General features: G+C 42.5%; 1 protein-coding gene across 1 annotated transcript in view; it reads right to left on the reverse strand.

Moving 5' to 3' along the window:
- Positions 1-15,330, reverse strand: part of NCKAP1 (NCK associated protein 1) — a 487,736-nt gene that overhangs the window by 311,246 nt on the left and 161,160 nt on the right. The window contains exon 12 of the mRNA XM_085648703.1: positions 4,368-4,474. Within this exon, the coding sequence (XP_085504829.1) occupies positions 4,368-4,474 (107 nt within the window). The remainder of the gene's footprint in view (positions 1-4,367; positions 4,475-15,330) is intronic.

A 15,330-nucleotide genomic window follows, 5' to 3' on the forward strand; every position in this document is an offset into this window, starting at 1 on the left:
AACTCACCTGCAATTGGTTGACTTTTTGACATTCTTGCCCCATTTCAGACATTCAAATCGTACAAAAAAATGTATTCTCAAATCTTTTGTTCTAAAAGTATAATGACTATATTGCAGTGGAACTAACGTTGCGCGTTCCTGCAGCCATATATTGAATCCAGGACATCACATCACAGTGTTGTCTGGGGAGAGTGTCAAGCAGTCCATTAGCGCAAAGGAAAATTACAGCTCTAATGTCACTAATGGGAAGGTTCACATATGGACTTTGTGGAAGGAGTATTGCTTGCAGGCAATTTATAAAATCATAAGTATTAATTTACATGTTATTTAATGCAACCCAATAACGTTCCCATCAATATTGCTCTCCACTGGCACTCATATGTCCTTTAAAGGACAGTGCTTTCAGAGTCCTTTTCTAGGATATGTTTAGTCAGAAACACCTACACAATGCAATATAAACAGTTTCCAATTGAAGAACAGGAGATTTACAGAGGCGATCAGATTTTGTTTATCTCAAATACTGCATAGTATTTCACCTTAGACATAATGCAGAAACTAAGAAAAGTTCAGTTTGCTCACCACCATATTAAATTCCTTCTGCAACAAGCATTTGCGAAGCCAACTGGGCTCATTTTGCATAAGCATACTTTGGCTTTGACAATGTTTGAGCAGTGTAAACAATGGTAAAGCCAATACTATCAGGTGACCGCTCTGAAATGCAGCAGTGGCTATCTTAGAAACTTCTGTTGTTTACACTCTTAATAGAGTTATACTGTTTCAATATGGCTACTATGCTGCATCACAAGGCAACATGGACCAGTAATTCTAAATATAAAATTCCAAGATGGCTGTCACTACTGATATTGGCTTCCTAAAAGTCAATTCCTTTATAAAGCCAATAACTGGCAGTCCCAATCAGTGGGTGGCAGAGAAGGGGGACTGCCAGCAGGCTCATATGTTTATTTTGTCCTGGCTCCAAGAAGGATCCTGGACACAGAGGGGAAAATAATCTTCACTCATGTCAGCAGTGAAAGAATACATCCAAATGCTCCTTCGGGTCTGATAAACACCAGTACAAGGCAACAGGTTTTCCAATGAATAAGCAGAAAAGTGAGATAACAATGCGGTCTGTGAAAGACAGCTAAAGCAAGACCACTGGAATGGCTCTATTACTAGATCTAAACTTATATTTTAGAACAGCTATTAAAAACAAATAGGGTTAGAATTTAAAATAGCTAAAATCGGACATTAAAAAGAACTTGCCTTGTTGATGGATTCTTCTCCTTGCATATAAACACCTTTTATGTTAAGCCTGCAATTTCTCAGTTTATGTTATGTTATAGGTATTTCTAAAGCGCAACGATTACCCAAGGGCGTCCTGGCGCTAGCTACTCTCCTCTAAGCATTGAAATGGAAGACAACATTACAGGTTAAAGAGCCAGGTCTTTAATCCCGTCCTAAACGCAAGGAGGTCAGTGGCATTTTTCAGATGGAAGGGAAGGGCGCACACAACAAAGCTTCTCCCACCCCATGAGGCTTTTTTAATGGGTGGTACTATCACCAACTTGGCTCCAAGCGAGCGAAGGGTTCTTTTGGGCAGGTACCACTGCATTTGTCATTTCAAATAATCTGGGCGAGTGCCTTGTACATAAAGCTTTGAAACGCACTAGTTTCCTAACGGGAAACCAGTGAAGTTTTCTGATTTCCTCAGTAATGGGAGCAAATTTGGGAGTACCAGTAAGCAACCTCGCTGCCGCATTTTGCAACCGCTGAAGTTTATTCAGAAAACGTTCCTGTATATTTAGGTAAAGGCTATTGCATTGCATTAATCAAGCCTAGATAGGAGAAGTGTTGTGACAATTGTCTGCTGATAATCAGCTGGCAAGAAGGGGAGTATTTGCTTAATCATTCTGAGAGCATAGGAGGTGGTTGATGCCACTGCATTGATCTGGTTACCAAAGTTGAGTTTTTCATCAACTATAACTCCTACATTTTTTACTTTTCTAGTTGGTTTAGGAAGAATGCCCATAGCTTCTGGCCACCAAGTCAGGCTCCAGAAGTTGGCATTGTTTCCAAATAAGATGACCTCGGTCTTTCATGAGTTCAGTTGTAGGCAATTTTCTGACATGCACCTCCCGACTGCTTCCATACAGTCATGGAACCGATTTTCAATTCCTGATGCCGGTCCCGGCTGCAGAGCCACAACAAATTGTGTGTCGTCTGCGTAGGAGGTAAGGCTAAAGCCAAAGGAGCCAATTAAAGAGGCTAGGGATGATACATATACGTTAAAAAGATAGGGGCTAAGCGGCGACCCCTGTGGCACTCCACAGGGCAAAGGATAAGATTTAGAACGGAATTCACCCAGCGCCACAATTTGTGATCTGTCCGTCAGAAAGAATTTTAGTGTCTTCCAAGCTTTACCTTGGATCCCACATGCCAACAAACGGTCCATCAATAAGTCACGATGGACTGTATCAAAGGCCGCAGACAGATCCAACATAATTAAGGCAGCCTTACCTCCTCTATCCAAGGCCTCCCTCATCTCTTCTGTCGATTTTATAAGGGAGGACTCTGCAGTGTGCCCTTCTCTGAAGCCATATTGAGTGGGGCTAAGACTGGTTTCACGTAGAAAGGCACTGAGTTTCAAGTTCATTGTTTTCTCAATCAATTTTGCGGGTAGCGGCGTGAGATTGGTCGAAAATTATTGGTATTGGGATCCTTTGAATCTAGAGTGGGCTTCTTTAGCAGAGGAAGTATTGAGGCCACCTTCAGGAATCTAGAGAAGTGACTTGCTTCAAACATTGCATTGAACAGGGAAGTAAGTAAAAGGGCAACAGGTACCGGGGCGCGTTTGATTACTGAGCCTGGACCGGGGTCATAAGAAGAGTCTGATCTTGCTGACAGAAGGAGACTTTCGGTGTCAGATGTGGACAGTGACGCAAATTTGTCAAAGACTGGCTTCCTACCCTCCCTCATAGATCCAACCCCTTCCGAGCTTGAGTGGCTAAAAGCCAAGAAAATTACCTCTACCTTATTCCGAAAAAAACATCGCGATATCCTCGCATAGTTCCTGACTTGTCTGAATTTTCGTAGGGCTGGGGGAGGCCAGACTCAATACAATTTTAAAAAGTTCTTTAGCATAGTTTTTTGCTGAATTGATTCGATTTGTAAAAAACCTTTTATTTGCTTCAAATAGGAGTTGCTGATAGATAGCAAGACTTTGTTTATAAATCTTTTTCCCTGCTTTCGTATTTTCGTTCCTCCATTTTCGCTCTAGGGACTGCAGGAGAGTTTTTGTTTTCTCAATTCCTCCATGTACCAGGGGGCTGTTGGTTGAGATCTTTTGGGAAACTGAAGTTTTACTGGAGCTAGTTTGTTACAGACTGTTTCCACCCAATTAGTGTAATAGGTGGTGGCCTCCTCTACTCCTGAGAGGATCTGACCAGCAGATGCCATATGCGTATCTTGTAATTTTGCGTCTTCCATTTTATTCCACGCACTGCTTTCGATCTGAATCTTGGTGCCCCTCCCCGTAGGGCAGTGCGCGGGAAGGGCTAATTCGAATTGTACAGCTGCATGGTCTGTCCAAGTGAGGCAGCAAACCCGTGAAAAATAGTTGTGGGTGATTTGAAAAAATTCCATCCAATGTGTGCCCTGCCACGTGGGTGGGGCCTATCACCTGTTCACTTAGATCAGCACTCTTCATCATGTCTAAAAGGGCCACTGTATCTGGTTCCATCAGAGTTTCCAGATAGTAATTAAAGTCTTTCATGATGGTAAAGGAATCTGTACAGAGCCCCTCTTCCAGCAAATTGTTAATGGAGGTTAGGAAGGTGCTTCTGGGTCCCGGGGTCTATAAAGTAAGATGCCCTTAACCATGTTGTGGTGTGATAGACTAAAGCTGAAAGAGAGTGCAGGCTAGATTGGAGGCTGAATGAAAACCAGCTTTAAGTGAATTGTGGTAAATCATTGCTAGCACCCCCCTCTCCTAAGTGGCCTGTTTAACGTGTAACCGAGAAACCCAGGCGGAGTATCTTTAACAATATCTGAGCCTGAAGTTTAATCTGTCCATGTTTCTGTGATAAACGCCATTTTAATATCTCCCCCCTTATAAGTGTAGCACACTCAATACTGTGCTTCACCAAAGATCTAGCATTTATGCAAGTTTGTGAATTTACTTCTGTATTATCATGCATATCAAACCTTCAATATTATGCATATTGATTTCTCAAACTTAGTGTAAATTTCTCCTGAACACCACTTATGGATTATTTGACAATTCTGCTAATCTGTGGATTAAAGTACCTTTAAAGATATCTAAATCAAACTAACACATTTTTAAACATTTGTTCAACAGTCATACTTACTTATCCATGAAGTCATCAGCCACCTTTTTAGGTATATTATCGGCATGTCGAAGAAGCCATATTATTTCATCACGGGCAAAGGATAAAGCCATAAACACAAAAAGTGCCTGAAATAAAAATACATTTCAAGTCTTTAAATGCACTTGAAAAATACAGACAATGAAAACTGCAATAAGGAAAGGCTACTTAACCTGTAAGGATCTGTTTGTAGCGTGTAGTGCTGTAGATTCACATGTTCAGCATACTCCGGCCATCTAGTGGTGGATTTGGGCGTTGCAAGTTGCTTTTTTTCTAAAAAGTCTTTTACGTCATGAGGCATATGGGGACTCCTCCTTAGTTGGTAACGCGCATGTGCACCAGCTCTGTGCTGAGATTGTTTTTCGTACAACATGCGAGAGTGGTATGCATTGGTGAGTAAACAGAATGGTGCACTTGAGGACCGTAAAAGAAGCTAGTTAATAAAGGAGGAGATGTGAGATCAGAGCCACGCGCTCCCATGGAGGAGGGTGGGTGCAAGTGAATTTATAGCACAAAATGCTTCAAACAGATGCTATCAGGGTAAGTAACATTTTCCTTTCATAGCAAGTGCTGCTGTAGGTACATGTGCACTGCACAGACTTGAAAGCAGTAACCGCCACAAGCAATGGCTAATATGTGGATGATCCAGATGTCTGAAATAAGGTCTCCAAGACCATCGGGCCAACCATTGCTTTTTTAGAATGGCCACACAATAATGTTTAGTGAAGGTGTGTGAGGTTAACCAGGTGGCAGCTTTACATGTGTCAGCAAGGGAAAAAAGGCCAAACTTGCGGCCTTGTAGTGAATAGAGTGTATGCTGGGTGTGACAGGGAGGGTTCTTTTAGCTTTGTGATAGCAGGCCCGAATGCATTTGACTATCCAGCTGATGATGCGCACTTTTGATATAGGGAAGCCCTTACAAGGTTTAGCAAAGGCTATAAGCAACTGGTCCACTTTGATAAAGGGCTTGGTCCTCTCAATGCAATTCAGGAGAGCTCTTTTGACATCTAAGAGACTGGGTAAAAAAGACTTAGGCGCTCAAAGGTTTGGTTGTGATGGACAGGGAAAACCACCTTAGGGAAAAATGCAGGCTTAATTCTAAGTACTACTCTATCTTTATGAACCTGAATGAAGGGTTCTTAGAATGTAAGGGCCAATAACTCACCAATATGCCTAACAAGTGCTCAAAGGGGAAGCCTAGCGAGGACTATGTTAAGTTTCCATTCTGGAGCAAAAGGAACTCCAGGAGGGATGACCCTTTTGAGGTGTTTTATGGATGCCTTAGTGAGGGGTATGTGGAAAAGGGAGGAGCACTCCCTATTTTGCATGTAGGCAGTTTTGGTTGCTAAATGAAGCCATATTAAATTGCAGACCAGGCCTGACCTTAAGAGATGAAACAACTAGCATATAATATCCAGGACGACAGGTTTAAGGAGGTCCAGGTGTTTGGGGATGCAGTAATATAAAAATCTATTCCATTCTGCTACATAGCTGGCTTATGTAGTAGGGTTGCAAGTCTCTCAAGATATCCAAGCATTTCTGCTTAAGACAGAGTCAAACTCTAGAACTTCAGGTTCCAAATCACTACACCAAACTGCTTGGGGCCCAGATGCCTGATCTGATCTTGGCTCTGGTGAGAAGGTTCAGCTTGTTAGGGAGCATCTTGTGGGGACTGACTGACATCTGAAAGACTGCTGAGAACAATGACTGTCTAGCCCAGATAGGGGTTACGAGGATGAGAGGTTGAGATGTTTGATGCACTTTACGCATTACAATTGGAAGCAGTCGGAGATGCGCCTAAGCTAACACCCCTGACCTGTTCAGCCATAGTGCACTGTCCATGTACTGTGTGGGTGTAAATATCTGGAGGCAAAGCTTAGGCATTTAGCGTTTTCAAGGGTGACAAATTGTGGAGTGGAGTAGTACTAAAGAAGGACTTGTGGGTGTAGTTCCCACTCCAGGACTTGAAGCATCCTAATGAGCAAGTGCGCAAGGTCGTTGTCCACCCCTTGAAGATACTCGCCCATCAGGATGCTGTGGTGAGTGCCTATTGCTAGGCTTTCTGTGCCATCAGGGAGCGAGGCAGAGAGTGCTGTCCTCATCCTGTAGGTGATAAATAGCGGTCATCTAACCTGAAGAGGACTACTTTGCCACAAATGAGCAGAAGGAAGGCTGTGAGGAGAGTGCCACACTCCCTGGCTGAGATGTGCGCCCGAGCCGTCTAGAAAGGCATTCATGGTAAAAGTGACATGTAGAATGGGGTCTAAAAAGTATGCCCTGAACCAGATTGGTACTTTTCCACCACTGTAGAGTGTGTTGTGCACTGGCCTTTACCAACACTAGATCCTCCAATTGGTTTAAAGGCGCTGTTGTAGCAGACACATGCAAATCGGGGCCTAGTGTACTATGGAGATGCATGGGGTCATCATACCTAGCAGGCGCATGAAAGTTCTGACTGAGACATTGCTGAAAAGTCAAAACCCTTTGCAGGTTGGGATTGCATTTGCCTGTGGTGGAGTTCAGTACTGCTCCTAGGAAGGTCTGGACCTGTAGAGGTTGTAGGTGGGACCTGGTGACATTTATGTTAAACCCAAAACTGTGGAGGAGTGAAATAGTAGCATGGTTATGTGCTAGGCCCTTGACCCGGACTGCACTCTTATTCAACCAATCATCCAAGTAGAGGAAGACATGGATAGCTCCCCTTTAAGAGGCTGACTACTACTGGCAGGTACTTGGTGAAGATGCTTGTGGCAGTGGGGAAAACGAATGGAAGTACCTCGAACTGATAATGATGGCCACTTATCACAACATGAGAGTAGCACCTGTGGGCATAATGAGGTCTCACCCTGCCATGTATTCACCTTGTTGAAGCAGGATGATGATATCCTGAATGATTACCATATGAAGTGTTTGGAAAGGATGTACCAGTTCAGAGTTCCAACATCCAGGATGGGCCTGTGGGAGCTGTCCATCTTTGGGGTGAGGTAGTAAACCCATTTGCCCTCTGATGGGGGGGCACTGGTTCTATGTCCCCTTTCCGAAGGAGCGTTTGGACCTCTTCCTCCTGAAAGAGGCTTTATTCAGTGGGTATGGTTGCAAGGTGGGGTGTTGGAAGGTGGTGCAAGACGGTCTAGACCATAACCGTGAAAAACAGCTGCTAGTACTCACTTATCTAATGTGACATCCTGTCAATAGGTGTTGTGTGCTCGAGGGGAGTCGGGGCTTTCAAAGGTGGAAGCCCCTTTGGCAGAAACCTTCTTGCCCCTGTTGTTGCTGCACCTGTAGGTACCCTCTCTGTGTCTGTTGGAGGTAGGACTGCTGCTGCCTCTGTTAGGAGTGGGTAGGGCCAGGGAAGTGGCCTTAGAACCAGCCCCATACTGATGTCTCCGAAAGGAGCCTCTAGGGGATGAGGGAAACCTATGGCTTTGACGTCGAGTGGCTTTCTTAATCATTTCTAGCATCTGGTCAACCTGTGGACCGAAGAGATATTCGCCATCAAAGTGCAGGTTGAGCGGATGTTGCTGGACTTTGGGAATAAAACTGGAGATGCAGAGCCATGCATGGTGTTTGATCAGGACACTGGTGTTGACCCTCGAGACGCAGTTTCCACAGCATCTAGGATGCAGCCGATAGCAGCACTGGAGATGATCATTCCTTTATCCACTGAGTCCTCCTATCCCTCCTGAATTATTTTGATAGATACTTCCCTAACTCCTGCATCTCGTCACATTGCACCTAACTGTAGCGAGAGGAAGCCGGTGGAGTTAGCTAAACTTCAGAGGGTGGTGGTTCCTACTGCTATCCTCTTCCCAGAAGCATCCAGCTTTTTGATCTCCTTGTCGATTAGGGAGCATCACCGATGGCCTGATCATTAGTGCACTTGGCACGTTATGTGCTACAACAGAATCGGGCAGGACCTGACATGATGTAGACTGGGTAGCTGGATAACGGCTTACATTTTTTCTCCACCCGGGGTGTTACCGTCCTCACCTTGACGAGTTCCTTGAAGGTGTCTGTAGCTGAATTTAACATACCCTTCAGTATAGGGAGGAACTGGACAATCCATTGTGATCTGTGCATTGTCTCTACTAAGAAATAGTCTTCCTCTTGGAGGACATGCATATCCACCCTAGTGGAAGGTGGCTGCCCTTTGCATCACCTCATGATTCGCTGTGTTGATAACATCTGGGGGTGTTCACCTGACCGGATAGTGACTCAGGTCAGGATTCTCTGCGGGTAATCGTTACGCACCGGATCTCTTTGATGAATGTGGTGATGACAGAGGTGATGACAGAGGTGGTGGTGGAGGTGGCTGTGGAGGAGGAAGGAAGAGGAGGGGCCTTATGTGGGAGGGATCTGCTGCCTTCGTCCTTGTATTTTTATGCTTAGGCGCTGGACTGGCTCAAGAGCAAGCTCGTCCCTGATCAGTGTCTCCTTTCCGATGGCTTCAGAGGCAGATTGATGGAGATCTTCCCTGTCAGGGGATGAATGACAGTTGCTTCTGTCTTGAATCCAGGTCCTCCTGAAGTGCCTCAAGGATGTTTTGCACTGAGCGCCTCATTGAAGAGGGCTTGCACGCAGATGGTATCTTCAACACCAATGAGTCTTTGGGAAACTTCCAAGTCAGGTCTGATCTCGGTGCTGGCATCGAAAAGGTCTTTGACCTCGAAGGGCTGTGGTTTATTTTCAGGCTTGAAAGCTATGAGGGGTCCGCCCCTGTGAATGGAGAGTTGCAGGTTCTGAGGCTTTTCACTGGTGCTGACCTGAGCCCAAGGGAGTTTTAGTTGATGTGTTAGCTGAGTTCTTTGTCTTGGGATCGGGAGTGGGGTGAAAGGAGCCTCCTTCTGTGTCAGAGTTGGAAGAAAATGTCATCTCGGGACTATGCGATTGCTGGTGGGGCAGGTTGCCTGAGGGACTGGCATCTGTACCCTACGTCAGGTGAGGGTTGTTTCCCAAAGATGGTGGGGTGTTGTTGGTGGCTTGCTGCTTCATTCTCTGAAGTGCCCACCTTGTCTCTCATCGATATCGAAAAGTTTTTTCTAACAGAAGGTAAGACAAGCCTTGATCCCGTGGCGGTCAAGGATAAGAAAGTGATTACGTACCTTGTGTTGGTCTGTCCACGAGAACTTCACATGGCACTGGGAACAGTTCTAGAAGGGCATTCGTTCCATCCCCCTATAGGCATTCTCCATAAAGGAACTGTCACGGAAGTCAATCAACAACAGGGGGCACACGGCCCGAAGAGAGCCTGAGGCCCTGATAGGAACTGATTGTGGTAGCTCTCCAGGAAAGGTAAGTGAGAAACATGGATGACTATGGTTTCCCAGTCCCAAGCCTTCTGACCCCAAGTATTGGAGTCAAAGGTGAGCTGGAACAAGATCGTGAGGAAGGCATTGAACTCAGGTCCCTGGTAGTACACATACGAACCCGATGGCGGAAAAAAATCATTTGCTATGAAGTCGGTGCCCATGCACATTGTCAACTAAGGAAGAAGTCACCATATGCCTCGTAACTAGAAAGACTTCTTAGAGGAAAATAAACTGCAAATGTACAAGCCCAACACTAAGTGGCAGGAGTATGCAGAACATATGCATCTACAGAAATACATACTATGAACAGACATTTCAATCCATAAATCAGGAGCAGACACGTTATGAAAATGTTCCTTCTTGAATCAACAGACTTGTAGAAATTTACAATGTGCTCTTGGAATCTGCACAATGTGGCCAGGATTGCAAAAGAGGAGTTGTGAACATTTGTAGCCCTCAACAACCCACAGATTTCATACAATGCTGTACACGCCCTTTCAACATGATTCCAGCTGAGAGCAGTCCATCAGACAATGCGATCCATGTATAACTGACAGAGAAAATATCTTCTATGTTCATTAATTTTAAATTACACATTTTTACTAATTTGTTTTTTAATATTTGTATACTTATTCTTGTTTTTTAATTGGATACATTATTCAGCGACCCACTGCCCATTAGGGTAAAGTTTTAGTTTAAGAAATGTATTAGTAAAAAGATATGAATGTCAGATCAGCGGTGGAAAAATACTATTGTTTTAGGAGATGTTTTGAAATGATAATTATAACAATTATAACAATGTGCAATAAATAGAATTGTTCAAATTTGCAAGCCTCTCAATTAGCAACTCCACATGAAACAGATTACAAAGCATAGGTCCATAAAAAGCGGTATTAGTGATAATCAAGACTAGCATCAGACGAGGAGCATGGCCTGGCACAGTTGTTAATGAGCTCTTTTAATCATACGCAGAACATACAGCTTACACAACTGCGCTGTCATCTCCTGAGAATAGGGCTAGAAAATACAAGCAAATAAAGCAAAGGGTTGTGATATTATTGCCAAAGTATTTAGTATGGATGTCAATCTAGTGCCTGATTGGAATTTTGTTACTAAAAGTAAATGCGCTTGAAGGACTGCAGCCAAAAGATGCTGGGCAGATAGCAGAGTGAGAATTCTGGAACACTGGCACCAAGTGAGTAAAGGCCAAATATTCAGACCTATAAATTAATCAGTTTAAGGGCACATTTGGCTACACTGGAGGCAGAGCTGGACAGATTTGAAGATGAGGCCTTTAAAGACCCCCAAAATGTTCATATTGCTCGCAGGATTTAGGAAATGCCGAAAATATAATTATCTAGCTATCCTTCACCAATTCCCTACATCCTCCTGTGGATCTAGAAAGGAACACTTAAGAGATGGTATTGGTATCGTCAGTAAGAATATTTGATACGTTTAGGAATTAGTGGATTCCTCTGACATTATGGCATATACAACTTCAACCAATGAAGATGAAAGAATTATAGACTGGATAAAGTAAACTGCAATAGTTGTGTCTGGGAAGGTATGTGGATCGTGTTTCAGGGCCTGTGGTTGAGATACTCATTTTTGGCTTCTGGTGTTATTTCACCAAGTAAGGAGTTAGCCTACAGAAAATATAAATTAGTCTTGTACATGACTATCTTGCATAGCTGCTTTGGGGTCATAGTATCTGAGGATTCAAAGTCCAAAGTACAGGTCACTACGGGAAGTTAAAGCAGTGCAGGTGATATGTTGCCTTTAATGTAGATTTTAGCTAAGTGTTGTAAGGAAAGAGGGAGCAAGCAAACACATGAAAATAGATTTTCTAGTTAAAACTCCACACAAGAGCTTTCAGTAAACGAGCAAGGAACAACTGCCTCCACAACAGAATGCACTTTTGACAAAAATAAATACTCCACACTACCTCATATTCCATGCTAGTTCTCACCCATATAAAAGAATACTACCAACGATTAACCAACATACATCCACCTTTCCACCACATCTCAAGTTTAATTATTACATTTAGTGTAGTGAGTTATCCAAAGTACTGTATAGCGAAGATAAAGGTTAGGATACACAATATTACATGATCAATATTGCTTATGCAGTACCAAGAGATCGTCTTGCAACAATTTTGTAAATGCAGGTAAGGTTGATATATCTCTAATATAAGCAGAAAGCTCATTACATAGTTTAAGTGCATGATGAGCAAATGAACAAAAACATAATGAGGTCAAAAGAGTCAGCAGATCAGATAACTGAGAAAAAGAATCAGAAGGAGGAATTCAAGAAGGCTTATATGAATATATCGTAAAAACAAATAAAAAGACAAGGAGGGCCAGAGAATGAACACATTCAAAGAAAATACAGAGGGAACGAAATAGGGAGAAGTAATAACAGAAGGTTAAAATGAGTTTTATTGGTCTGGGTAAAGCTGTGCTTTATGTAAGATCAGCACAGACAGAAGATTTGGAAAAAATGGCAAGATGGGATTACAATATTCACATTTTTCAGTATGTAGTGTAAGTGAAAACAAAATATTTTAGAATTAGATGAGGAATACCGAGTGAAGAATCAAGTACAATACTTAGATTGCAAGCAGAGAAAGACAATGTCAACTGAACTGGTGGGAAAAATATTCCAGAAGAAGGACTAATTAACTTTAAGGAAATGGGGAAAAAATAGGCAGACATTCAAGTTTGAAGGAAATTAGAGAAAAACGTTTCAAAGTCTGATTAAGATTCGAACTTGAATATAACAGTAGATAAGGAAATAGTATGCATGAAGAAAAAAGTAAAGAAAGAACAGATTAGTGAGAAACAGCAAAGTGGACAGAAGGAGGTGCAGGCAAAAACCCTACGTGGATACAAAAAAAGTGTGATCAGAAAAATAAATCTAATGTAGCACCAATGATTGTCAGTGGAAAAAAAAAAGAGTTCAGAAGAGTAACGTGAGCCACTGTGCCATGAGTTTTCATAGGTACAGTTGTCTAGTATGGCTACAGGTACCAGGGTGAACGACTATGACAGTGCTAGCCACAGCGAGGGTGAAGGAATAGTGACTTACCTGTGAATGCTAGCTCAAGTAATCTTTACTATAGACATACCCAGTGGATTGCCCCACCCACAAGCAGATCCCAGAGCACTTTTAAAAATATATATAAATATGCTTTTCTCTCCTTTTGTTTTAAATAAAGTAGTTTTATCAGCCTGCAAAAGGGTATATGGGGCTATGTTAAACCCATTTACTTAAGAAAAATGATGCAAAATGCAGACAAGGGTTCTCTATAAATAACAGCGACAAGAAAACTATTTCACAATCTTTTTTAAAGGAAGGGTAAGAAGGAATAGTGACAATGTAGCCTGAAAGGCTGGAAAAATTAATGCTGCTCCTTTAAGGAAGAGCATAGCACAAGTATCCCATAAAGTCCCATCAGTGGCTGTTGAGCCAGTCCTTTTTACTGGGATCAACGTTTGTGGTACAACCAAGTTTAATTCCTTTGCCGTTTCCTTATGACAATGATAAAGGATTCCCTGGCATACCGGGTTAATATTTAAAAAAAATAATCAATATCAAGCAATACAAAATGCAGAGCACGCGGCATCACTGGCCTTTTCTTGCATCATAACTTGGTCAACAGCTCTGCATAATATAGTCCATTCCTGCAGCATAATTCCAGTGGCCCGATTATTCCTTCCACCCAGAGGATCTTAATTATTAGTCAGAACTCTGAGTAGAATAGCAAGTCCATCATGCGGAGAAAGGCAAAGCGAAATAGCCAACACTACACTAACCATCTGCACTGGAATCTATAGCTAGAAAATAATGTATTGTTAAAGTCTGTACAGACCTACAGCTATCTGCTTGACACATCAGCAATGGATATATTTCTGTAGAATGCTGCATTAACATCCTTTCCTTTAAAAGGGCACTGGTCCTACCAGACAAAGGTTTGCTAGCATGACTGTAGCAGAGCAGGAAACAATCCACCTAGCAATGGACTATTGCAAAGTGGCCAATACCATACATATGTGGATATAATTCACAAAAAGGTGGTCTCTGAGTTTATCAAAGTAAAACTTTAGCACTCTCTTATTGTACGGAGAATGTAAAGGTGGAGAGGATTTTGGGAGAGAGCATTAGAAGAGAACTGGTTTAGTTGATGTGAAAATCTGATATACCTTTAGGGAAGAAACTAGGATGGGTCCTCATCACAACCTTATCTTTGTGGGAAAAGTTTTTGTTTTTTTACTACATAGGTCCTGAATTTCACTAACCCCTTTGTGTGGAAGGTATGGACATTTGAAAAGCTGCATTTCAAGGAATAGGTTAAGTTGCTCTGTGGATAGGCTCACGTGGTGGGCGCATTCATTTAGGACCACATTAACTCCCAACGTGAAAGAAGTTTCTTTAAGGAAGGGAAGAAACTAACTCCTTCTAATAAGCCTTTAACAACTGGGATTTTGAAAAACATGGTCTGGAAAGGACTACTGCTATGGGAGGCAATGAGCGCTGGATGTACCTTTACTGAAGAAAACTATAGCCCAGTTTTAGACCAATGACAACGATATCTCCTTTATCTTGCCATCTGTATGGATCAATGTTTTCTGGACACACCAGATACAGAAAAAGTATGATGTTCGGACAGATGTAAGTCTTGCAGCTTTCAAAATGTTCAAGCAATCTTGCCGGAGATTTAAATGTCCATAGTAAATTAGTTCTGGAGTAGAGTTAGCAAGTTCAATAAAAGTTGTGAAACAAAATCTGGCCCCTAAATTTAATAGGCAATATGATCTGAACTGCAGTTTCTTATGTAGATGTTCCATTAGTACAGCATACTTATCACCACTGCCCTGGCCACTCCGGTATGATGAGTATTATCCTTGCTCTGTCCCTCGGGATCGTAGGATGTACACAAACTTTTTCAAACTGATCAAACGTATTTCCCAGAATGTCTGGTTGGTAATACATGGATGCTTAACTTGGGCATAGCTTATTTTCTGCATTTGCAAATCAAATTATTTGTGTAAATTTCCATACGTAAAATACATTATGTTTCGTTGCCTAATTTAATATCCATTTGTGATTCTCTTTAATTGCTCTGCTGAGTGAATTCACTACTGCATTTTGGACAACAGGAACATGAACTACTATGGTGTACAAATTCCGAACAGTTAACCACTTCAAGATACGCTGCGCTTTCAGAGGCAGAGTTCCTGGTCTTGCACCTTGCCACAGGGATCGGCTCTCAGCCCCACGCTGTTCAACGTGTATCTGACCCCTCTTGCAACATTGGCAGAGTCTCTTGGCGCTAAAGTCGTCTCATATGCAGACGACACTCAGTTGCTGTTCTCATGTGATAAAGACAAGGATTTAGATGAGAAAGTAATATCCAAGTGCCTCTCTGGTGTTTTCCAGTGGATGGAATTGCACCACCTTAGATGTAATCCCGAGAAAATGGAAATTGGGACCTTTGGAGATGTCCCACACAACTCGGTGGTGAAATGTTGGCCCAGAAATTGCCCTCACTCAGGTTCTCCTAAAAATTGTGTGAAGAATTTAGGAATTAAAATTGATAGCTCTCTATCCTTCCTCCCACAGATCCCAGCCTT

This window comes from Triturus cristatus, chromosome 3_2 (assembly GCF_964204655.1).
Source record: "Triturus cristatus chromosome 3_2, aTriCri1.1, whole genome shotgun sequence".
In the NCBI taxonomy this organism is placed as follows: Eukaryota; Metazoa; Chordata; class Amphibia; order Caudata; family Salamandridae; genus Triturus; species Triturus cristatus.